The sequence below is a fragment of the Camellia sinensis genome, chromosome 4 (genome assembly GCF_055761805.1).
Source record: "Camellia sinensis isolate YWXY chromosome 4, ASM5576180v1, whole genome shotgun sequence".
Classification (NCBI taxonomy): Eukaryota; Viridiplantae; Streptophyta; class Magnoliopsida; order Ericales; family Theaceae; genus Camellia; species Camellia sinensis.
Genome location: NC_138964.1, coordinates 68795689 through 68822056, shown reverse-complemented (window position 1 = coordinate 68822056; position 26368 = coordinate 68795689). Strand labels below are relative to the sequence as shown.

At 34.3% G+C, this 26368-nt stretch overlaps 1 protein-coding gene and 1 pseudogene across 2 annotated transcripts; one reads left to right on the top strand and one right to left on the bottom strand.

Moving 5' to 3' along the window:
* Positions 1-5: 5 nt before the first annotated feature.
* Positions 6-3787, bottom strand: LOC145789332 (uncharacterized). 2 transcript variants are annotated; one of them, XM_082925148.1, is made up of 4 exons: positions 3537-3787; positions 2376-2690; positions 967-1286; positions 6-365 (listed from the first exon to the last, which is right to left on the bottom strand). In XM_082925148.1, exons 2-3 carry the CDS (start codon positions 2673-2675, stop codon positions 993-995), a joined length of 594 nt encoding a protein of 197 aa, XP_082781274.1. In that variant the 5' UTR covers positions 2676-2690; positions 3537-3787; the 3' UTR covers positions 6-365; positions 967-992. The 2 variants fall into 2 exon arrangements, with proteins under 2 accessions (XP_082781274.1, XP_082781273.1); XM_082925147.1 differs by having other exon boundaries at positions 3574-3784.
* On the top strand, positions 3591-21509 carry LOC114306973 (cuscuta receptor 1-like; annotated as a pseudogene).
* Positions 21510-26368: the final 4859 nt, after the last annotated feature.

Genomic DNA, 26368 nt, shown 5'->3' with positions numbered 1-26368 from the left:
ACATATTTCACTTCCAACCATCGAAAATATTTATATTCAACGTCCAATTTTAAATGTAATACAAATTCCATACGAACCAAGTATAATTCAACCCCAATAAATTTAATTCCATACATAATAGAGGATTAACCAAATTTAATATCCAAAAGGAAATCTATACCACACCAAAAATTTATTCTGTACCGCCCCAAAAACTAATTTGTACCACGTCCAACGCTAATTTCTATCGGGCCAAATTTTGGATATTTACCACGCCAAAAAACTAATTTGTATGAACCACTATATATACGGACGGAGATGTAAAAATAATGCTCTTCCGTACTTGTCAAAAAAAGTCATATCCACATTTGTACGTCAAAAACCAGCTGCAAAAAAAAAAATCATTAGTATTGACTAAATATTGGCCAATTTAAAATTATAAAAAAAACATATAAAACTCGAAATTAAGTAATCTTTTCAAATTAATCATTAGTTTTGCATACTCGAATATATATGAAATAAAATTTTTGATATTCAATCTGAGTACATACAACATATGAATCTAGTTGCTCTATCTGAGTACATACAACATAGATTAATATATACATATTAGTCCTTCACGAACCATAATAACTGAAACATCAGTTAAAGAAAAACATACCACAAACCCATATGTGCTACTCTCTATTGGCATTCCATAAATCATGAACCAAGCAGCATTACAAATGCATCCCAAAACTTTGAATAATTGGATTTTAAGGTTTAATAGCAACACAAGGATATATGGAATACAATTTGTGGTTGTCCTTCATTTTGTACACTTATTTTTTTTTTTTTATATGGAATACAATCTGTTTCTAATCAAGATTTACATAAAATACACCAATAGGGGGACAATCGTGCAAAGTGTCTTCTATGAATTGAATCACAAGTACAAATTCAAATTATACTACTCAATACAAATATTCAATAAGCTTTAGATTGTACCTGGAACAAGGTTGTGCATTAGATGCCTACACTGTAGGGATAAATGATTTGCCATAGGTCTGCAATAGTTGATACCTTTTTTCAGACAACTTCTTCAGCATTTCAGCAGACTTAGCCTTCATTTTTCTTAAATGTTCCTCCAAATCCTCATCACTCATATAATCCTTATTGTAACACCCTTGGCCTGAGGAGGTGCTGCCGTTCAAATCTTTGCGCTTGACTCCTAGGGCACTGCTGTGGCTCAGTTTCTCAGCCACATTACAATCATTCACTACGGAACCTTGAGAAGTGGCAGTGAGCCTCATCGAATTGATTTTTTCCTAAGAAAAAGACATTAGAAACATCAAAAACATTACACAGTAACATCAGAAACGTTTCTCCTATAACCTACACATGGTCCAAGAATCCCAAACTAGTTTTGAGAGATATCTTTCCCTACATATACGTTACTCTAACAACCAAGTCTAATCCCACTCATTCAGCAAAAAGAAAGTGTCATTGCCACTCCCATGCCATTCACACAAGAAGTGGACGGTTTTTCCAAAGGTTCCTTAATACCCATTATCATAAACCTACTTTTCTAGTATATCAATCATTTAACTTGTCAAAGAAAAAATAAAAGTTTCACAAAACTTACTTTGCTTGATACCTCCATCTGTCTGTTTATCTCTTCAAACAGGAGGTCAATTTCATCACGCAGCTTTTGAATATCAGTAATAAGTGCCGCTATTCGTGCATGACAACTTTGGTCAAGAGTTGACCCAGAAACCACAAAATTAAATTCACAAGTTATCAATTCATATTTGATAAGAATTCCAATGCATTACAACTTCAAGCCAAACAGAGTGTATGTTCTTTCTAGTCTTTCACTCAATGACCAACTCTTACTTTCACTAATTTAACCACATCAAACCAGAAGGGTTTTTCTATCCTGAATAGATCATTTCTAACCAGTCATATATGGACCATGAAATCGCATAAAATATTGGCTCCCAGAAAGTCTTTTTTAACCCCATAATTTGTTATCTAACCACCATAAACAGTGTCCTTCCAGAAAAGACATGGCACAGAGAATTTCAATCCCTTTAATGTTAAGACACAAGACAACAAAGAGAAAAGATAAATAAATAAATACTACTATAAAACCAATCAACCACATGGTCTCACAACAACATAACATAATAAAATTTCAATGTTTGAAATTAATAAAATATACAAATACATGGATCATCAATATCTTGTAACCGTGCTAATTATCTTGAAAGGGCTTGTAACCATACTGGATATCAATGGAAATCATTAAATTTAATGGTTCAATTTGTAACAAAATAGCATATAAACCAAAAAAAATGCCAACACAGGAAAAAACCAAAATAGATTATAGTAACAAACATCATTTCAAAGAATACCTTCACACATTCCAAGATTGTTGCCCGATGCCTCTGCACTGCTTGTGTATCTACTATGATAGCTCTCATCAGCATGTTCAAAGCAACATATTTGAGAGAAAAGGACATGATAAACAGTGTCAGTTTGAATATCAGCAAACCATTATAGAGAGGGGGAAAAAAAAGAAGGGATCCACCGGTAGCAGCCTTGTAGCTGCAACCATCCATTGCCCGAAATACTCTACCCCTCTCCTTGTGATTCACAAGCTTTGTTGTACCCTTCTCTAACCCCAATCTATCTAAGAATTTGTCATCAACCATCCCAGAGAAATCTACCTGCCATTGAGAAAACATGGGGGACTTTAAACATACTTGAATACAATAAACAATTCACAAATCACAACGCATATCTAGATACTTTTCAACGATTTAAAAAAACAAAATTTTCTAACAAAATTGTATTAAGTTGAATTAGATTGAATGATATATGTGAAAACACCTTGCACTAGGGAAAAATAATATTTTGAATTGAAAATCATATAGTATGTATTTATTCTATCTATTCTATCATATTGAAAATCATCCATTTGATTCTAGGGTCGAGATGATACAACAAAGTAGAGCTGAGACTTAAGGCAACTGTGCATGGTTGAGTTGGAAAGCAAAAACAATTAAAACAATACTAAATTACATATATATTTTCTTCTAAATCCAAACAACCCAACAGAGAAAAATCAAAAACATTCGAAAACCCAACCATAAGAACATAAATAACCAATTTAATCCTAGGGTTTTACTAAATCTCAAAAACCCATCAACTAAACCACAAATTGCAAACAACCCAACAGAAAAATTTTAGCAGATTGTGTAGGTAAACAAAAGTATATTAGATTTTTGAGAAGCCTAAGAGACATTTTATCAAACAGTTTGAAGGCAAGAAAAAAAAAACAAACAAACAAACAAACAAATTGAAAAGCCATAACAACTTTCCAAACCAACAATTCATGGGGGGCAACGAGCCATTAGATTTTAATGGGTTTTGATTTATATATATGGATATATATATATATATATATATACATACAACGAAGACTAGAAGAGGAAGAAACAGAGAGTGGTAGAAGAAGATTTCAGTGAAGAAACGATTGCAATGAAGAAAAACATTGATGGTTCTATCAATACCTAGAAAAATGGTGTAGAAGAAGACCTAATCACCAACCTAGCTTTTGTGTCAAAATGCGAACTGCACAGAGAAGAGAGAGCTTGCAATCGGTGCTCCAGTTGTCGGCGGCCCTGAGGAGGAGTGGCGAAGGCACAGCTGGTGGAGCGGCGGTGAGAGAGGGAGGGGAGAAGAGCAGCGGAGAGGCAGAGGGAGAGGGAGAGGTAGACAGAAACGTTGAAGAGAGAGAGACAGAGGCGCTGGTCTGTTGTCTGGGAACCAAATATATATATATATATACTAGTGGGTGGCACACACGATGTGTGTGCAATTTAAATAAGTAGGAATAAAAAAAATAATAATGAAATTAATATTGTAATGTGTACTTAGCTTAAGTGGTATGAGTCTTCGTACTTAAACCCATGGTCATGGGTTCAAGCCTTGCCCATCTCTTTGTTTAACTTTTTTTTTAAAAATAAAACATACTGCCACATGGCATGAGGAGAGTAAAGCAAAGCAAGCTTCAGGACACCATATTATGTGTTCACTTTATAATAGTATAGATAATATATATATATACTAGCGATGTGTGTGCAATTTAAATAAGTAGGAATAAAAGAAAATAATAAAACATACTGCCACATGGCATGAGGAGAGTAAAGCAAAGCAAGCTTCAGGACACCATATTATGTGTTCACTTTATAATAGTATAGATAATATATATATATACTAGCGGGTGGCACACACGATGTGTGTGCAATTTAAATAAGTAGGAATAAAAGAAAATAATAATGAAATTAATAATATAATGTGTACTTAGCTTAAGTGGTATGAGTCCTCGTACTTTAACCCATGGTCATGGGTTCAAGCCTTGCCCATCTCTTTGTTTAACTTTTTTTTTTAAAAATAAAAAATACTGCCACATGGCATGAGGAGAGTAAAGCTTCAAGACACCATAAGAGTTTGTGTTCACTTTATAATAGTATACTCTTTGTTTAACTTTTTTTTTTAAAAATAAAAAATACTGCCACATGGCATGAGGAGAGTAAAGCTTCAAGACACCATAAGAGTTTGTGTTCACTTTATAATAGTATAGATAGATAGATAGATATATATTACGCCGTTACTGACTGAATACTCTACGTCTGAAATTTGAAATCTCTCTCCACACATGTTAGGTTTTTGGCGACTAAAATAGTCTTTTGTCACTATAAATACACTTTTGGAGACCAAACTTTTGGTCGCCAAAGATAAAAACTATTTTTTTTTCTTTTCATTCAGCTACTAAACAATTTTAGTAGCTAAAACTAACTATACGGCGACAAAAATATTCTTTTGTCGCTAAAAATATACTTTTGGCTACCAAATTTTTGGTCGCTAAAGATAAAAAATAATTTTTTTCTTTTCATTCGGCTACTAACAATTTTAGTAGCTAAAACTAGCTCCATGGCTACTAAAATTTCTTTTAGTCGCCAATTGTGATATTTTTAGCTACTAAAATTTTTTTTGGTCGCCAATTGTAATATATTTAGCTACTAATTTTTTTTTAGTCGCCAATAATCAATATTCCCCGACTAAAAAAATTTAGTAGCTAAATATTTGACTTTTGCCGACTAATATTTAATGTAATTATTTTGATATTCGTAAATATTCTTCTACTGATTGAATAAAAATAAATAAATGAAGTTATCAAGTACCATATTAATGCAATTAAGCTAATTTACAAGCTATAGTAGTTGAAATTGCACTATTACTAATATACATTGTTGGTATGCTTTTTAATAGAGGTCAGCATACTTCTTGATTGCGGAAGCAAAGAAAATCTCTTAGTGAGAGGAAATTAACACAAGATTTTGAAGCAAAACCAAGTTATTATTGACATTTCCTTGTCAAGAGGTGAGATTGAATTTTTCTACTTACTACTAAATGTTAAATTAATTTATTTAAAATTGCACTATTACAAATAAACATTGTTAGTATTTTCTTTATAGAGCCCATCATACTTTTTGATTGTAAGCAAAGGAATTTAATGAGAGGAAATTATGACAAGATTTTGAAACCAAATTAGGTAATTATTGGCATTTCCTTGTTAAGAGGTGAGATGAATTTTTCTAATTACTATTGAATGTTAAATTAATTTATTTAAAATTGCACTATTACAAATAAACATTGTTAGTATTTTCTCTATAGAGCCCACCATATTTTTGATTGTAAGCAAAGAAATTTAGTGAGATGAGAGGAAATTATGAGAAGCTTTTGAAACCAAATTAGGTAATTATTGGCATTTCCTTGTTAAGAGGGGAGATGAATTTTTTCTAATTACTACTGAATGTTAAATTAATCTTGATGTATAATTTTTTATTTTTTATTTTCTTTGGTGTGTAAATTGTATATATTAGTAATGCTAATATATAGGGATTTTCAATCCTTAGACCCAGACAATACAAGAACTGAATAATAATTTCATGGTCTAATGTGTGAAAAGGAGGCCAAAGTTAGAAAACACTTTAGGTGGTCCTTTAGTCAATAAATAAGTGGCAGGGCACAGTGTATCCTGGTGCTCTTTGTGCCTTTACAAGTACTTAGACCACTTGGGTGCTAAATGTGCAATTCTGAGTTTGTGCAAAACATACAAAGAAGAAATAATAGCGGTAGTTTCATGTTTATAGAGATGAGATTGGTGTGGTTGTGGGTAATGTTGGTTTTGGCAAGTGAGTGTTACCGGTGTTGGGAGCATGAGAGGATTGCTCTTCTGCAATTAAATGCTTTCACCAACTACCCAAATGGCTCTACCCTACAAACATAGTTGGATGCTTGGAAGGGTGAGGAGACTACTGACTGTTGTCAATGGGCAAGAGTCAACTGCAAAACTACAACGACGAGAGTGATCCAACTCTCACTCAATTATTCAAGGACTTATTATGATTCTAGAGCTTGGTATCTGAATGCCTTCATGTTTCTTCCATTTGAAGAACTTCAAAGCCTTGACTTGTCAAGCAATGGATTAGTGGGTTGGGTTGAGAATGAAGATTTTTGATTACTTGAATAGCAACCAAACAAGTTCAGTCTATTGTTTGCTTTCTGACAATGTTTACAAAAGTTATGTTGTGACTAATTGTGATATATATATATATATATATTGTTGACTATTTTACAGGTTCTGAGAAGTTGGCAAGGCTGAGCAACCGGCAGGTTCTTGATTTGAGTCACAATAGTTTCAATAATAGCATCCTTTCAACTTTGGGTGAGCTAACATCTTTTAAGTCTTTATATGTAAGAAGTAACAGGTAGAAAGGAACTATCAATAATGGTGGTGAGTTTAAAATCTATCCCTTCCCAATCTCAATTAAATAGTACTGCCAAATCTATATAAAATAAAAATAAAAATAAAACTAAGTAGTACTGCAAGAATAGAAAAACCAGGTTTACTTGGTTTCCGACTAATACTTTCATTTTCTTGACTTGAGACTATATCTCAAACATTTTAATAACTTGGAGGAGCTGGGTGTGTGTTGGAATAATCTTGATGGTTTTATAACACACTTCCTTTGGAAAGTCCATTTTAGTGGCTTTTTGGCTAGGCCTGACCCTGAGATTTCTGGGGCCCAAAGCCGATAATCAACTAATAAATTTTGGAGCCCTTCACATTTTTTTTTTTAATTGAATGAAAAAAAAATTTCAAGGTAAAGGACAAAAGATTTGTGTGAAAATCACAAAAAATACTTAGCATTACATTACAATAACTAGTAAGTTTCACTTGATCCTTATTCTTCTTGCATTTTTAGAAGCAAATAAATCAATCATATTTACATAATCTAGTTTTTTGCAAAATCATTTTCAATGGATAACAATGCTTATCCATTCAATCTTTCTTGTGACATGGTTGATCGAAGGTAATTTTTGATCATTTTCAACTTTGAAAAGCTTCTTTCCCCCGATGCAACTGTAACCAGAATAGTCAAAAGTATCCTATAAGCAACCCATGAATTTGGGAAACAATTTGCCATCAATTGCAAATGATTGAGCACTTCAATTGGTTTATTGACTTCTTTTGGCAATCTCTCTTTCAAGACTTTTAGCTCCATCAATAAATCTCTTCCATCAATATCGGAAATCTCACCATGTTTTAAAAATTCTTAAAGGTTCACACACCCTGTCTTCAACGACTCATCGCTGCACTTTTTCAAGTCAAACAAAATGTCAAAGTTTGCCTCATATACTTCGAATTGTTCGAACCTATTTTTGAGTGAACAAAGGGCTTGATCAACAAAATACAAGAAGTAATCAATTCTAAATGATTCTTCAACCGATTGGGTCACCTCTTCTCTAACATTCTCATCAAATTGTTTCTTTCTAGAAATGATGTGCTTTTCAACAAATGTAGGTTCAATTCCTAATTCACTTGCCATTTCTTTAGCTTTAATCATAGCCTCCATGAAACCAACTTCTCTATACATTGCAACATACTTAACAAGCCCATCTAGTTGCTTTATAGCAACTGCTATATCCATATCTTTACTTTGAAGAAGTTTGCTAACAGAGTTCACATGAAACAACAAATTGTACAAAATTACAATACTAAATAAGAACTCAAAAGTCTCAAGATCATGAGTAACTAGGGATTTAGATTCACTTTTTGCAATCAAATCCGTGGTAGGATTGTTGTACAAGTCAACTAAAGCATCTCTTATTTTTGGAGCATGGCATCTTAGTGGTTTAACATTTTCAATGCGACTTTCCCAACACGTTTGCAACAATGACTTAACTGTGAGGCCTTCCTTTAGATTATCTTTTAAAACTGCCCAACATTGAATGGAAGATGAAAACAATGCATATATGCGTTGTACCACACCAAACAAAGTATTTGCTTTAGAGCAAGAGTTGGTCATATCACAAAGCACATGGTTAAGACTATGACAAGCACACGACGTATAGAATGCTCTAGGATTTACTTGAAGTACTCTTGTTTGAGCACCTTTGTTTTTGCCTTTCATGTTAGAGCCATTGTCCCTTGCCCTCTTAAGTCATCAATATCAAGTTGAAGGTGAACTAATGCTTCTTGATGTTTATCAAAAAGTCCCATCCTAGATGTATCATCCACATTCAAGAATTCCAAAAAAACTCTTTCACCGTAATTGGACTTGTTGAAACATCCACGCATCGTACAACAAGAGACATTTGTTCTTGATGCTTATATTCGGAGTACAATCAAGTATGATCGAAAAGTATTTTGCTAGTTTGATTATCGACAAAATTGCACTTTTGCCTTCCCCGGCCAACATTTGTATCACCTCATTTTGAATTTTGTGACTCAAATAATGGTAATGAATCTTACCCTTTTCTATCTGCCGCAAGTACTGTTCCATCGTTGGATCAAACTTGCCAATCATTTCAATTATGCTTAAAAAAAGTTCATTGCTCTCTTCATAAATCTTCTCATGGCTTCCACGAAAAGGCAAATTATTCTTGGCAAGTGTTTTCACAAATGCAAGTATCGTCAATAAAACTCATCTCAAGTGCTCTATTTCGTTGTTAACTTGTTCTTGTATACTTTTCTCTATTGTTTGATGCTTTTCCAATCTTTTCTCCAACTCAATCCATTTTCTCATGCAAGTAATGTGCTCGTTACCACTTTCATGGCCTTTAAGTCTCTCACCAATATTTCTCCAGTCTTTAAATCCTTCGATGGCCAATTGAGTCTTATTTCCCTCTTGCTTGAACAACTTACAACAAAAGCAAAATACTCTATCCAAAAATTCCGAGTCTATCAACCATGTCCTATATATCAATTTTTTCTCCATTTGGTAAATGCCGAATGTAATGAACATGTGAGAAATGCCTATGCCTCAAAGAATCATCCTTAGGAAAGTTGAACTCACAATTTCTTCGCATAGGACCTCTTTCGACTAAAAAATCGCGTAAATTCTGGTCAATTATTTTTCAAGTCCCCGGATCATCTATATTTCAATACTCACATTCCACATTCATCTCATCATCTTGATTGGCTTCTGCACTCCCAAATTCCCCATTTCCTTCTTCATCTACCAAATTTTCATTCTCATTATTCACCAAAGTTTCAAATTCTTCATTATTCAAGTCTTCAACTGATTGTTCTACTTGTTTGTCACTCATAAAGAACTTGTCAATAGCTCCTCTTTGACACTCGACTAATTTTTCGACTCTTTGCTTCTTTTTCCTTTTTGTGAATCCAGATGGATAATTTCTTTTAAGAGTCATGATGAACTGAGATCAAAATACTTTTTTAGATCAAAATTCAAAATAATAGCACCACCACCACTTAGCAAAATAATAAAAAAAAAACTTTTAAATTATGTGATGTTACAGAGAAGGCCCTATGAGTGACATGGAATAATTGTCAACAAGGAAAAAGAAGAATACATTAAAATTTAAATTATGTTATGTCACTAAATTGAACAAATAATTCCAGATATTGCAAACTAAAACACAATGTATAGTCTCATCTAAACAGCCTTAGCCTCATAATATATAAGTCTCATTAAGCAATTACCAAGTCAGATAATAAATTTTACATAAATTGCCCAAACAATTAGCATAGCTTTAACACATAATTCACCAACTCTAGGGTTTCAATCTATCAGAAAAATAAATTTTCAAAATTTGTTCTGCATGGGCAAGTCAACAATATATATATATATATATTTGTATATAAATAAATAAATAAATCCACGGCTATGTTTGTTTGGAGGGAAAATATTCTCTAAATTTTTCCAAAAGAAATAATCATAAAATGGTGGAAACTTTCCAAGAAAATATTTTCGCCGAAATAAACAGACCTTAAATTTCAAAAAAGAAAAATGGACTGCAACTTTTCAATGAAGAGAGATGAAAAACAAAAAAAAAAGTGACAGAAACTTACTCAAAATTGGTGGTAATTTGGACGAGTGTGCTGCTGCTAGGTTTGTTCTTTGTTGGGCTGTTGCTGTCAAGTTGTTGGAAAAATTGGATTAAGAGTATTTAGGATTAGGAATTAGATAGGGAGAGAGAATGGGCCTTTTTAATTTTGAATGGGTCTTTCAATTTTTTAACGGGTCAATTTATTTTAAGTCAGTTTGGGTCGTTTTTAATCTTTTTTGGATCTAAAACATACCTAATATATTGCACTATACTATAACAAGAGGGGCCCCCTTTTTGAGTCTATTTTGAGGGGCCCCAGGCCATGGCCTGGTGGGCCTATGTCCAGGGCCAGGTCTGTTTTTGGCTAAAATATAAGTTAAAAAAATGAAGTGTTTGGTAGTGGCTTTTGCTTATTTGGTGGTTTTTTTTTTGTCTTTAGTAAATTTTTTCTTTTTGAACTTTTTCAAAAAACTTTAGACTTCTAGGCCATGTTTGTTTGGCGGATTAGGTTGGATGAGACTGTTAGTGAGGAGATGGTTAGTGAAGAGATTGTTAATGTAGGGATTGTTAGTGAGGGGATTAAGTGAAAGTGTATTTGTTTTGATAATAGTGTGAGAAATTGTTAGCGATGGGATTGATAAATTATTTTTATATAAAATAAAAAAACCATATTTCTATATTAAAAAAATTCTAAAACAATTATAAAAAAAATAGACATAACAGTAGTTGGAAAAAAAAAAAGAGCACTGTTTCGGACGACCAGCCACACTCTAATCTCCTCAATATTTTCTCAATCCCACCTTCTCCTCTACAAAGCTAATCTGCCCATTCTGGCCTCATTTGGGAACATGTTATTTTAGTAACTTTTTGACTTTCTAGCTAAAATATGAGATAAAAAAAACTAGTATGTTTGGAATGACATTTTCATTTTTTAGGAAAAGATGCGCAAAAAGTAGAGAGAAAAGAAATTTTTTGACTTTTTGGTATAAGTTATAGGTTTTCTGATTTTTTTAGTAATTTTTTGGGCTTTTAGGCTAAAACACACGCATGCCAAACGAGGCCAATAAGCCTAGTATTCCGATTGGAGTATCACTCTAGCCCCTCATTTCACAACCAAACATGCTGTGGGTGGGACCCATAGCAAACCTAAGCCACTCTGGTCACTGAAAGCGTGAAACAAATGCGACCCTAGATTTAGCTCAACGAATCAAAAAATCAAAAAATTCTATAATTAAAAGTTAAAAATAAGTAAAAAATAGTGGACCTATTTGACTTATTTTGGCTTTTTAATTTTTTTTTATAGATTATTTATTTATTTATTTTACTGTTTAGATTTGTCGACACAAGACAACTGGAAAAATAAAAAAAATTAACATAATTTTGCAAAAGAGTCACTAAAAAAAAAAAAAAAAACTAGAAAAAGATATTGCTTATTTGGCTCCTCCATGTTGGATATCACCCCATGTGAGGGATGATCTTCTTTCTCTTCTGCTTGTGTGAAACCTAGTTGGAGCTCAGAAGAAGAAAGTCAGGAATGGCAGCACTGAATTCAGCAGAGTGCGGCGTATGTGGGAGAGCCAAATTTGACACTGCAAATCAAGAGTGATTTGCAGAGGAATGCCAGCCAACTTCTTCCTTCTTTGGTGTATAAAGAGAGGAGCTGAGGAGAGAGCCAAGTGAGTTGGAAAACCGTGAGTGGGAAAATGTAGAGAGTGAGATAGAGAGTCCCTCTATGTGGGAGAGGGGAGCTCTCTCTTTGTGAGAGGGGGAGCTTAGTGGGAGTTGAGAGTGAGAGTGGTCTCCCCTCCATTGTGTAAATCTCTTTGTAATCTCCATTATTATAATAAATCTTCGGTTATTGTCCTGTAGACATTGGCATTGAGGTCAAACCATGTTAAATATGGTGTCTCCTTGGGAGTGTGTGTGTTTTTTTGCTTGGTATAATTTATGGGAGGTCTTAGGCGGGATCCTCAATCCCTAACAATTGGTATCAGAGCGAGGTGGTGAAAAAAAGAGTGTTTTTCCTGAATGGCTCATAAATCAAGTTACTTGAAATCGAGTTTTGAACATACCAAGAGGAAGGTCTCGACGAGAGGAATCCAGACCTAGAAAAACGAGCCCAAACAGAGACTGGGGTGGACTTCACGCGCCCTCTGAAAATGGCGAGTGAGAACCACTCTCGGACACGTGCCACACGCGTAGTAAAAGGTTGAAGAAGACCACTGTTCACCAAAGCCGCAGTGTTTAAATATTTGTTAAGGAAAATATAACACAAGGCGTAGCCTTGGCAAAGTAGATAAGATGCTGTGGTGCGTACATGGTTAATGGTACAAAACCCCAGCTGCGTCCTGATAATTATTTTTTTCAGTGGAGGATGATGCAGTGGATGACGTCAGCAACAGTCTAATTAGGCGAGTCCAACCTGATTTAACCCGATCCAAGAGGGGTCTAAGTGATCACATCAACATGATGAGGTGCTGGCATAGTGATGACGTCAAGAAACAGAATATTCCTTGGAAAAATGGAATATTCTTGGAGGGTTCTAGAAAATTGCAATGAGGACCCAGATTTTTCTAGAAATTGTGTTGTGGCCTAACTTTCGGGGATGTTTTTCAGTGAGACCCTTGGAAGTGCAGCAAAGGTTGGTCCTAGCTAAATGGACCATTCTGGATGTAACCGCAAGGTTAGAATAGTGAGATTCTGAATTGTTTTTTGAAGATTGCCAAAATAAGAGAGCTTGTCACATTCAATAATCGGAGGGAGGTTGCTGGATTTTGTGAAACACTGTGGATTCACTTAGAATGTCAAAATAGATAGATTTTGACCGGATTGGACAACTAGATGCAAATCGAGAGATAGATCATTGGAGACCAGAGGAGATCATGCTTGATCAAATGGCGGATCGAGGGAGATCAAGATTGGTCAGGGGCGATCAGACGATTGTAGATGATTATCTCCGAAGTTGATCAGAAGATTTGGTTCAATCAAAAGTCCATTTGTTGATGAACAGATGATTTACTAGAACAGGCTCAGGGAAATGTTGTGACAGTTGGAGCTACTATATACGAGTGGTACTGGTAAAAATGTGGATGAGTAGAATAATAGTCGCAGAGGAGCATACTAGGTGCAAGCACACAAGTACAAGAGCACAGATGGGTATGCAAGAGTGGCGTGTAAGGTGCAGATGTATAGTGCAGAGAGAAGGCACAGGTAGAGTATGCAACAATGGGTTGTTAAAAGTTCACAAGAACCTCTAGGTAGAGAAATTAAGACGGATAAGACGCAAGAGTGTGCCAAGGTGTGCCAAGTCTTTCTTCTCTATGGTGGTTTCTTTAGTTCCATGGCAGTGGAGGATATAATTGATGTGGATCTCTCAGGTGAGCTTGACGCAGGGAGACCAAAAACCATGGATGCGAGCACTATGCAAGAAGTTGCATACCTGACGATACTTTGACTGATGGAGCTACTAACAACCATCAATCTATTGAATATCAAATCAGGGATTGCAAAGGAACAGACAATGAACGTATGGGAATGCTGGGAGGTTGTTCAAAAGTGTAGAGGGCAAAGGCTGATAGTTTAGAGGAAAAGCTCCGAGCAAAGAAAATCGAGGACGTTGATGGAACAAATGAAAAGTTTTTTGTTGCTTCAATGATTGGTCGTGTGATGTGATACATGACAGTCAAGGGTATCCTGGGTAGGGATATAGGGCGTCCAATCAAGAGGTGTAGGATATCTTAGTTACGCAAATTCATGTATAGCAGGTGAAGACATTTGAGACAAGAAAGTGTGGAAGAGATCTATTGGAGATAGGAGCAGAGGCTCTCTCTAAGAGAGAATCAGAGAGTGGTGTGAGTTGAGTGAGGATGTAGGATTCCCTCCTTCACTTGTATCTCTGTATTTTCTCTGGTGTGTTATATCTAGCTTCAGGGGATGCAAGCGTCTCAGTAAGCAGATAAAGACTATGTTGGCTTTTGGGCGTGATAAGATTAGCAGCAGTGTGTACAGTGTATCACCTCACATGGGTTGAATGGGTGATTTATTGGATATCACCCCATGTGAGGGGTGATCTTCTTTCTCTTCTGCTCGTATGAAATCAAGTTGGAGCTTGGAAGAAAAAAATCAGGAATGGCGGCACCAAATTCGGCGGAGTACGGCACATAAGGAAGAGCCGAATTTGACACCGCAAATCAGGAGTGATTTGTGGTGGAATGCCGGCCAACTTCTTCGTTCCTTGGTGTGTAAAGAGAGGAGTTGAGGAGAGAGCTAAGTGTTGGAAAACCGTGAGTGGAAAAATGTAAAGAGTAAGACAGAGAGTCCCTCTTTGTAAGAGAAGGGAGCTCCCTCTGTATGAGATGTGGAGCTTAGTGGGAGTTGAGTGAGTGGTCTCCTCCTCCATTGTGTAAATCTCTTTGTAATCTCCATTGTTATTATGAATCTCCAGTTACTCTCCCGTAAACGTAGGCATTAAGGCTGAACCACGTTAAATATGGTGTCTCATTGGGTGTGTTTGTGTTTTCTGCTTGGTATAATTCCCGTAGACGTAGGCATTGAGGCTGAACCACGTTAAATACGGTGTCTCATTGGGTGTGTTTGTGTTTTCTGCTTGGTATAATTTCTAAGAGGTCTTGGGCGGGATCCCCGATCCCCAACACTCCAAACAACCACTTGTTGACTTTGGTTATTACCAAACAATATAACAATACCAATTGAATATGTAAAAGTAATGGATCATTTTGTTTTTTATTCAACAACAGGCTTCTGTTTCTTAAATTTTTACTTTTGGATAAAATATATCTATGGTCCTAAAATATGCATTTTTGTGTCATTTTGATTATTTAAGTTTTATTTTATTTATTTATTTTTGTCCCTAAAAGGTTGTTATTTGAGTCATTCAAATTTAGGCAAACGTCTAAATCAGTAAAAGAATAATAATAAAACACGTTTATGATTCCTAAAGAATGTATTTGTGGTCTGTATAACTTTTGTTTTCAAAACTTGAATTTTATTAATTTTGGCCCTAAACACTGTGAGGTTATGCATCCATCGCCTTTCTCATTAGTGTTTATCTATTAAATTGTCAAAATTGAAAACTTTAGAGACCAAAGTGATACAAAACACATTTATAGACTATAGGAATAACAAGTGTAATTTATTATTATTTTGTTAATGATTTCGAAGACTGATTTAAAATTAGACTAAATTGACGCAAATTAAAAATTCTTAATTAGGAAATTGATAAGATTGAAATTTAATGAATTGGGTGACAGGTGCTTCTTAATGCACCATTTTAATTTTTTTCTACATCCACTACTTGCATTATAACACTTGAAGAAACTCTTGTACAAATAGATGCAAGTGTAAAAAGTTAATTTTTGGATGGATTTAGAAACTCCTCAAAATGCACATATATTTATCCTTTTAATTTTTCAATGATGCCTTTTATTTTAATTTTCTTTTCTATCCTATCTCTGGTATTGAATATTTCCTTGCAGTATTTTCTTCTTAAATTATTTGGTGTCTTGAGATCATCTTGGTTAAGTAGGATTATTTAAAAACTTTCGCTGCTCAAATCAAGTTTGTTGAAGCATTCCTTTTTTTAAACATCTTTTTACCAACTATTTTTTTTTTAAACATCTTTCGTTGCTCAACCCTTCGCCATGAAGTTGAGGTTTAAAAAAAAAAATAACAATGTTTTTTAAACAAACTTTTGTAAATGGAAAATAAACATCATAGAGAATTTTTATATATAAAATCTAGGTTAATTGTCAATCTCAGACTACAATGTAACATTGTTCACTTGGTGCTCCTCATCAATAATATAATGAAAACCTGACGAGTGAGACAATACTAATCCATTTTTGTTGCGTAGTTAAGAAATGAGGGATGACTCATGTAGTATGTTTTGCGATTTTTCATTTGTTGAAGTACGACGTAGGACAATTTATTTAATAGTAACATCCGACCATCTCTTAGTGTGCTCTCGTCACAAGGGTAATGGAGAATTTTTGTAGAGGTTGTACTTTCATTTTGGAAGTTAAAAAAGATTTACCAGTAAGATTTTTTATTTACAAGATTTACCATCATTATCCCAAATGAAGGTTTCCAAGTGTTTTAGTAAACAAACTAGCTTCTTCTCTCTTTGTTTTTTTTTTCTTTAATAAAAAGGATTACATCTCAATTTTATGTTTTCTTTTAGTTGTGAGGATGGTGGTGACTTGAAATGGAAATTGATTTTTGCAGATTTTGAAAGACTATTTGTGTTACCATATTTTGTTGTGCCCTCATCACTCAAGACTTTATACCTACAAGTTAACAATTTGGGTGGATCAATTCATGTAAGAGGTAAGCTACGTCTAAAACACTTCATGTATTCACAACCAAAGGCAATCTTTCTAGCATCAAATTGAGTCGGTAACCACATGAACAAGTGCACAATATCCATGTGTCACACCACCTGCTTGGACTGGCAAACAATTCCTTAGAAGATTCCCTAGGTTGTTTATACATATTTTTTATCCTTGTTTTTTAGGACCAATATTAGGAAAATTTATTAAATATTCTTGGAGGTATTGTTTACGTAGTATTTTCAACAAATGAAAAATCACAATACACGCAAAATGGGTCATTCTTTTTTCTCTCAACTACCTAAAAAAAAGTTAATCAGCATGTTCTACTCATAAAATTTTCCGCTCATGATTGGTTTGACACACCATGTAAGTAATGTCACATGTTTTAGACCAATTTTGTGGAAAAAATTTATTAGGTTGTGTTGGAATACCATATGACATTATCTACTTGGTGCTCCTGACAATGTAAAATCACAAAACACATTAGGTGAGTCATCCTTATCTCCCAACTACTTAACAAATATAGGCTAACATTGTCCCATCTAAATTTTTTTTGGTTACATCATTAGTTAGGAACACCACGTACACAATGTCACATGATATTCCTGAAGTATTGAATAATTACCCAATTTCACAATAGACAAACTCTCATTTCTTTTAAATTTTTTTTAGAATCCCATAATAAAAGCAAGTTAGAGGAGCTAGACTTGAGTAATAATCACATAGACAACATAGAAGGTGATGGTGAAGGTTTCAGAGGTTTTATTCTTATTTTCAAAGTTGAAAAGAAGATCATATATTTATAATAGTTTTCACACAACAGGTTTAAAAAGTTTAAGCCAGTCAAAAATTCTTGACTTGAGTTTTAACAATTTTAGTGCAAGCAGCCTACAGTCACTGGGTGCACCATTGTCACTAAAGACGTTGAACCTCTAATGGAATGGATTGAAAGGACTGGTTACTAGTAATGGTAAGAACTTAAGCTTACATATTGGCATTAATTCACTTCAATACAAAGTTTAACTACCCATTTCTAAAATTGGCTGATACTGTTTTCTAATGTAACCATCAATGCCCATATAGGAAAACTTTTTTACACAGTTTCATAGTAACATCAAGCTCTATTATCTTTTTGTAATTTGTCTCTATCTATTTGATTTTTAATGATATAATGCTTGGTTTAATAAATGTCACAAAATAAGATGACGGGCACATAGTCACCGTTTTAAAAAAAAAACGCCGCAATAGGTGCTGATGACATTTTCCTAGGATTTTGCGGCATTTATCAAACATCACTATATGTCAATTTTCTTGTAGTGTTTGTAGTTGTAATGACATTAGTTTTAACCTTGAATTTTCACATTATGTAAATTTAGTTAAATTAATTGAGGAAATTCTATAAAACACACACCAAAAAAGGAGTGTACTATATGCCCAGTTATGGTTTTTATGCTCCTTGGTTATGATCAATTGTTGTGTTTGTTATAACTTGATTATGATTCATTATGGCTATTATTTTGGTTATGACTTAATTATGACCTACTATAATTGTTAGTATTTTTTTAGTTATGACTGAAAGTGATTTACTTATGACATTTGTGATAATAACACCACAAATTATCATAACTTATATATTGTACACGCCTCAAAAAGGGGTGTGTATTGTAGAAGGACCCACACTTTAGAAAGTAAAAGTTACCATGTGCACCCTTTGGTAGGCACTTTATACAAAAAAAACATAACTTTTACCATGAGAAAATATGATCACAAAAAGTATAACTTTTACTATAAAAGTTTGTCATTCATAACTTTAGGGTGTACATCATAATTTTGTCATTTATGACTTTTATCACAAAAATCATAAATTCCACCACAAAAATTCATGACTTTTACCAAAAAAATCGTACTTTTTCTTATGATGTAGGCCTTTTAGGAGTGTACATTGTCGCATTTCCCATTTAGAACTTGGAATTAAATTAATAGGAAAAATTGTAGACTTGATTGATTTAGTAACTTAACCTCATAAGCAACATGTGTCATATTTTTAGAAGCAAAATGGTAGACTTGATTGATTTAGTAACTTAACCTCAACTAATTTAATGATTTTTTTTTTGTCAAAAACTCTATCGAGATTATTAATTGGACCAAATTGAAGCCAAATTTAAAATTAGGGGTCAAAATTGAATCAATTGAAACTGTAGGGACTAAAATAACACAAGCAGCAAAATATAGGGACTACTAGTATAATTTGCCTTTGAATAATATGTGTCTTGTCATGTAATGATTGCTATTTTTCCATATCACTGCTATTGTCCTTCATAAACTGTTATTTTTTTAACTACTATTTATAGGGTTAGATGGATTGAAACACATACAGGTCTTGTATTTGGATTATTCATTCATTGACAAGAGCTTTCTTTATAATGTTGGAGTAATGTCTTCCCTAAAGGTGCTGACATTGTGCAGAGTTAGGCTTAATGGAAGCCCACTTGATGAAGGTATTCACACTACTGATCATATTTCTGGGATTAATTATTTTACCATGTGAATGTACCTTCATTCAATTAACTAATTTCCATTCAGGAAAATATCCACGCTAAATATCACTTTATTTCACAGGTTGGTCTGAACTTTCTAACCTGAAAGAGTTAAATCTCAGTGAGAATGGTTTTAACGTAACACTTCCCTCATGTTTTGGATACTTAACACCAATCCGATTATTGGACCTCTCCTTAAATCAGTTCATCGGAAATCTTGCCTTGTTTCTACTTATTATTCTCACAACACTTGAATACCTTTTTCTTTCTTATAATCATTTTGAGATTCCACCCTCATTTTGTCTCATTTTTCAACCATTCAAAGCTTAAGGTACTGGTAGGTGACAACAACATATTGAATGACCAAATTGAGTTTCAGATATGGATTCCTAGGTTCCAACTGCAGGTTTTCAGTTTATCAAACTGTGGATCATACAAGCTTGATATGAAACTTCCACAATTTTTCTTTTACCAATATGACTTGAGAATAGTTGATCTATCAAACATCTTGGTCGGAATGTTCCCAATTTGGTTGTTAAAAAACAATACAAGATTAGAGGTTCTTACTATGAGAAAATGCTGCCTCATTGGGCCTTTCCTTTTACCATCTTATCCCAATCCCTATGTTTCTTCAATTGATATTTCTGACAATCATCTTGAGGGCCCAATTCCCACAAATATAGGAATGATCTTTCCCAATTTGTTGAATTTAAACATGTCAAGAAATCTATTTGAGGGTTACATTCCTACTTCTTTAGGAGACATGCACTCCTTAGAGATTTTAGACTTGTCTACCAATAATTTTTCAGGACATATACCAGAGCATTTGCCAACCTCCTTAGGATTCTTGAAACTACCAAACAATATTTTGTATGGCGAAATATCTCTTTCATTTGTGAATTTGACCTTATTGGTTTACTTATACTTGGACAACAATCCTTTTGTGGGCAAATTTCCAAATAACATGTCTTTTCCCCGTCACTTAATGGCAATCGGTATCAGCAACAACCACATGTCTGGAAAGCTTCTGAGATGGATGGGGAACATGTCTTTTTTCTTGGAATTAACGTGCTCTCAAATAATTTGGAAGGGCCTATTCCAATTGAGTTATGCAAACTTCATGTACTTGAGTTCTTAGACCTTTCTGAGAACAAATTGTCTGGTTCTATACCATCTTGCTTCAATAGGTCACAAATGTGACATGTCCACTTGAATCAAAACAATCTAAGAGGTCCATTGACATTTGTGTTTTACAACAGTTTGTCTTTGGTGACATTGGATGTTAGTGATAACAACCTAAGTGGAATCATTCCTAGCTGGATTGGAACCCTTTTTGAGTTGAGCATTTTTCTCTTAAAACTTAATAATTTTGAAAGTGAAATTCCAATTCAGTTATGCCAATTGAAACAATTAAGCATGTTGGATCTTTCTAAAAATAAATTCTCTGGTCTCATACCTCATTGCTTCATTGACATACCTTTTGAGACAACCCATACAAAATCTTCTGTAAAAGCTAGTAATGCTTCGGTTTACACAGTATATACAATGTGGAGCTTTGTGAAGGGTTAAAAGTCATTGGGTGAACATGATATGTTGGATTATGATTTTCTCTTTCTATTTTTCGATATTCAACAACAAGTGGAGTTTGCAACGAAGTATGGAATCTATTCATATAAAGGTAATATTCTTGACTACATGTCAAGAGTTAATCTCTCTTGCAACCACTTAACAGGAGAAATCCCAATTGAAGTTGGAAAATTGAGCAACATCCATGCACTAAACTTGTGTCACAGCAATCTAACTGGATCAATCCCAACAACATTCTCACATTTAAGGCAGATAGAAAGCTTGGATCTCTCTTACAACAACTTGAATGGAAGAATCCTCTCAATTGATCGAATTAGACAAATTGGCAGTCTTCACTGTGGCACCCAACAACTTATCAGGTCCAACCCCAGGATGGAAAACTCAGTTTGCAACTTTTGAATAAAGTAGCTACGAGGGAAATTCTCTTCTTTGTGGACTTCCCTTAAAAACCAACTGCCTTGCAAATGTTCCAACGTCAACAATGTTGAAAGTGCTGGATGGAGAGGTAGAATATGCTGGTTTCATAGATATGGGGGTTTTCTCTGTCACCTTTGTAGTCTCTTATATTATCTTGTTGATGGGGATCATTGCAGTTTTGTTCATAAATCCTCATTGGCGTCGGGCTTGGTCATTGAAGTTTGTATGACCTATAGCGATCCCGGTTTTGACCCGACTCTTGTGGTATTTCAGACTTGGGTTTAATGCTTTCATATTGTTGTTTACCTCTTTCTTCCCTTGTATCTCTTGGAAATTGGCTTTTGGGTTGTTGTGATTGTGTTTGGGTAGGTTAGTCGCTTGTTTTTCAAACCTTGTGTTGCCTAGAATTTTGGTCCTCTGCACGAGCAGGCTTTGAAAACTCTCAGTTCTTTTGCAGGTCTGCAAAACTACTGGGAGAGTGATTTCTATGCTCGAGCTGCGTTTTATACGCTCGAGCGGGTGGGCGCTCAAGCAGTCTTTCTTGCGCTAGAGCGTTGGTCTGTTGTTTGCAAAACTACTGGATATGTGTTTTGTACGCTCGAGTGTCACTTCTTGGTCTCCAGTGGTGAGCATCTTGTTCATTGTGTCTTGGCGCTCGAGCGGCCGTTCTTACACTTGAGCGGAACAACTCTTTGTGTCTGACGCTCGAGTGGCACTTCTCACGATTGAGCGGACTATGCATATATTAGATCACGAAAATGACTTTTTACATCACTTTTTCAGATCTTTTCTCCCTAAAACCTAAAGTTGGGACCCTCTTTTTCTAAAATACTCTCCTTACATTTTCACCTAGTTCTAGCGATTTCTTCACCCTAATCCTTTTAATAAAAAGGTAGACCATCTCAAGATCTCCATTTTGATTCGAATAGAGTTGGATTTGGGCATCTTTGAAGTTTTACTCTTGTTTGGCTCGTCTTCTTTCTTTGAGGTAGGGATTTTCTACACCTTCATATGGTTTTTAGCTTAGTTATTTGTCATTGTGTAACAATTGTGGGATTTGGGAGTACTTTGAACAAACCTAGGATTTGGGTATGAAATAAGAGAGGGGTTTTTGGTGAATATGAAATAAGTGGGTATGGAGTTTGAATATGAGGTTATATTGTGTCAAAATTGGTGATTTTGGCACTTGGGTTGATATTTGGAAAATGAAAGTTTTGCCCTAATTGGATTAAATTGTTGTTTTGTATAAATAACTGAAATTGACATTGGTAATGAGCAATTGGATGATTGTTGATATAAATGGTGGAGTTGGACACGTGTTGTCTCTCACATATAGAAATTTGAATAATTTGTCTAGTGAGAAGATTGTCTATCTGTTTAGAAATATCTGTATTGGGCTATTGGTGGAGGATAGCTACGATTGTTGTAGAAACTACATGAAGATTAGGTGAACTAAAACTAATCTATTGTTGATTGTCATTGAATATGACTATGTTTAAATACATTGTATATGTATGATGTTTGGAAGGTGAAAGGGGATGTCCTCCATTGTTTGAGAGGAGATATTGTTTGAGAGGAGATAGGGGATGGATTCCATTGAAAATTAAGTTGGCCGGAGTGTCCAGGGTGAAAGTCCTGAAATCTTGTGTATACATGGGTGCCGATCCCGTGGACAAAATTTTTGTCAAATGGCAGATTGAAGTGTTTGTGTGGTAATTGTGTTGATTTGAGAACCACTGAGCTGTAGTCTCACTTGGGTTATTGAAGATAATGAAAGTGGCTCATGAATTGAGAAGAATAAATTAATTTGAAATGAATCGAGGGAAAATGAATTGAAATGTGAACTTTGGTGCTTTATGGTTATATAAAATGTGGATATTTTGTCACCAACATTGTAGACGCATATTGTACTTATATCTTCGTTAAATTTCATATATTGAGTCGGATTGTTCCTACTGGGTTTTGGCTCACCCTAATTGGGAAAACCATTTTCAAGTGTTGGTGACATGCCTCCACCAAGACAATAGCTTGGAGGGACTTTTGGGAGCAAGAGCTTCGTTATTTTGTTATATTCTTTTGTATAGCCAAGGGCTGAAATTGTATTGAGCTAGGCTCACTTTTGTGTAACCAAGCAATGACTTGAAAAGATATAAGCTTATAGGGCATATGACTATATGTTTAGTTTTTAATTCTCTTAACATTGCAACACATGCTGTAGATTCAGGATGAACATTTGTGAATGTATAATGCATTTGTTAACTTTGGTAAACGAACTCTGATGAACGAAAGCATATCATTTCTGTTATTCTTCTGCTTCAAGGATTTGATTTACTGTAGTAATTTGGGGGCGTTACATGACCTCTTGGTACTATTTTGTTTTGGACAATTTCATGAAGCTTTTGAGCAACAGAAGTGCGTAATCTCCTCATTTTATTAGATGTAAGCAAGGGCAGATCCACCTAAGGCCTAGGGGGGTCACGTGCCCCCCCTAAACTTTCAATATTTAAACTGTTACCCATATAAATAAAGATTATGTATTATGTATCATTTATAAAATTATAATAGTGACCCTCTTTAAATTATGTAAAAGTTTTTGCTTTTTTAAAATTTTAAAAATTCTCTGTTTTATTATTTTGATTATTCTTATACACTTTTAATTGATAGGTCAAGGTAAGAATTGAATCAATTGATAATTCATTTATTATTATGAGATTTGTTTAGTTGCTTATTTCTCCTCATTGTGGGACACTTTTTTTTGAGTTGATAGGATTGAACTTATTGATTATTTGGTATGAATTTAGTTATTGATTATGGATTTATAAGTCATATTAATGTAAATCTCAAGATAATTGTAACAAAAATAAAAATAAAAATGTATAAGTTTAATAATATCTCGCTGTTACTTGTTATAGGGGGGAAGGTAATTCATTTTTGTGATTAAAGTGTGTGTAGGACAATCTTCACTGTATTTAAATAGTTTAAATTCTGTTGTGTACTAAATAACAACCAGAATATAAAGAAATAAAAGAAAGGAGAGAATTTGTTTGATTACAAAAATCAAACTAGAAATAAAAATAAATATATAAAAACAGATTTTATTTTGTTACAAAAACAAAATTAAAATCTGATTTAAATAAATAATAATAACACCGAAAATAAATTAAATAACTTACTTGATTAATTCTTGAATAATAATCTGATCAAGTCTAGTGTTTGACACTGTGTCCTTAAGACAGATTCGTCCTCTCCATGGTGCTTTCAGAATGTGTACGTCTATCTCCCAGAATGAAATGATCCATCAACGAATAAAAGCAGCACTACAATTTATTCGTTCGTTGAACACACTAAGTGTTTATACTCTCTCTGACAATAAAATTCTATAGATTGTTGGAAATGGTTATAAAATTTTGGGTAAAACCAGAATTTTTTCCTAAGTTTGGTCTATTTTTTAGGTGGGCCCCGAGCGTCGATTTTCGCGGGTCAAAGTGGTAACGCGTTCTATGTCGTGTTGTGATTCACGTGGTATATTTGGTTGCTCAAAACCATTAACGAGTGAATGGAAAATTGAAGCCAAAGCATGCTCCGTGGAAATAGAGTTTTGGTGGAAAATCCTTAAAGGTTTGAATAAGGCTTGTCCCACATTGATTTGGTGGGAAGTTTTGAATGGGTTTATAAGGCATGGGTTTGGTACTTGGGGTGTGCCCCAAGGGGTACCCAAGTGTTTTAGAGAGGGATGTTATGGGCAAAATGGGCTAGACCCATTAGACTCAAAAATCACTGCGCGCGTCGCCGCCGCTGTCGCCCGTCCGGTCGGGCGGGTTGAGCTAGGCCTGCGCTTCGGCGCGGGTGCGTGGTGTGTGGTTCGATTGGGCTTGTTCGGCCCAATACTAATCTTTTTGGGTCAAAAACATTTGAATTAAATTTTATTTTTTGAAAAATAAAATCCAGAATTCAAATTAATTCCGGAATTAAACTGGTCCCGTTTTTTTTTGTACACCCAAACAAGGCCCTTCCCGTTTTTATATGTTCAAATTCAAATCCACCCAAATTTCAAACCAAACAGTGCCTTAAACAGATTTGTATCTGTTTAATTCAAATTGAACAGGTACTGTACCTGTTTAATTCAAAATGGAAAGCCACCAATCCATCTATAAATAGATCAGCCCCTCATTTGGATTTATTCACTAATTTTCGTCCATAAAATTCTCTCCTTTCTTTTATTTCTTTATATTCTGGTTGTTGTTTAGTACACAACAGAATTTAAACTATTTAAATACAGTGAAGATTGTCTAACAATCTTAAGACAGATTCATTTTTGGTATCTTCGTTGTATTTAATTTTTTGTAATTTCATAAGACATATTCTGGTTGGAAAAACAAATAGTGGTTTATGCTATTTGACAGATAGTAGTAATATACTGTCTCTTTTCTTTGACAACTAGTAGTAATATACTGGTGTCATTAACAATTGTAGAATATTAATTTGTGTTACAAAAAATTATTGTGATATTTTATTTTTCTAGTTTTAGTAACAAGGAAAATAAAATTATTTTGTGTTATAATTTATTTTCTGGTTTTAGTAACTAGAAAATTAATTTGTGTTTTAATTTTTCTGATTTTTGTAATCAAAGATTATGGCTACTGCAACTGAAACTGCAACTGGAAGTAGTACACCGATTGTTACACCAACACCGGTCCCTATCCAGAACCATGTTCATATACTAATCAACCATGGAGAAAAACCGAAAAAATTTAACGGTATTGAGTTTAAGAGATGGAAGCAAAAGATGTTGTTTTATATTACAACTCTAAATTTGGCCCAGTTTCTCCATGAAGAGGCTCTAGCACTTAAAGAGGGTGAAAGTGATCCTCAAGTTGTTGCCGCTGTAGATGCTTGGAAGCATTCAAATTTCCTGTGCAGAAACTACATCCTTAATGGCCTTGACAACATGCTGTATAATGTATAAAGTCCTCTGAAAACAGCAAAAGAAGTATGGGATTCTTTGGAGAAGAAATACAAGACAGTTGTCGTCGGTAAATTTCTGGACTTCGTTATGGTTGACTCCCAAACGGTAATTTCTCAAGTTCA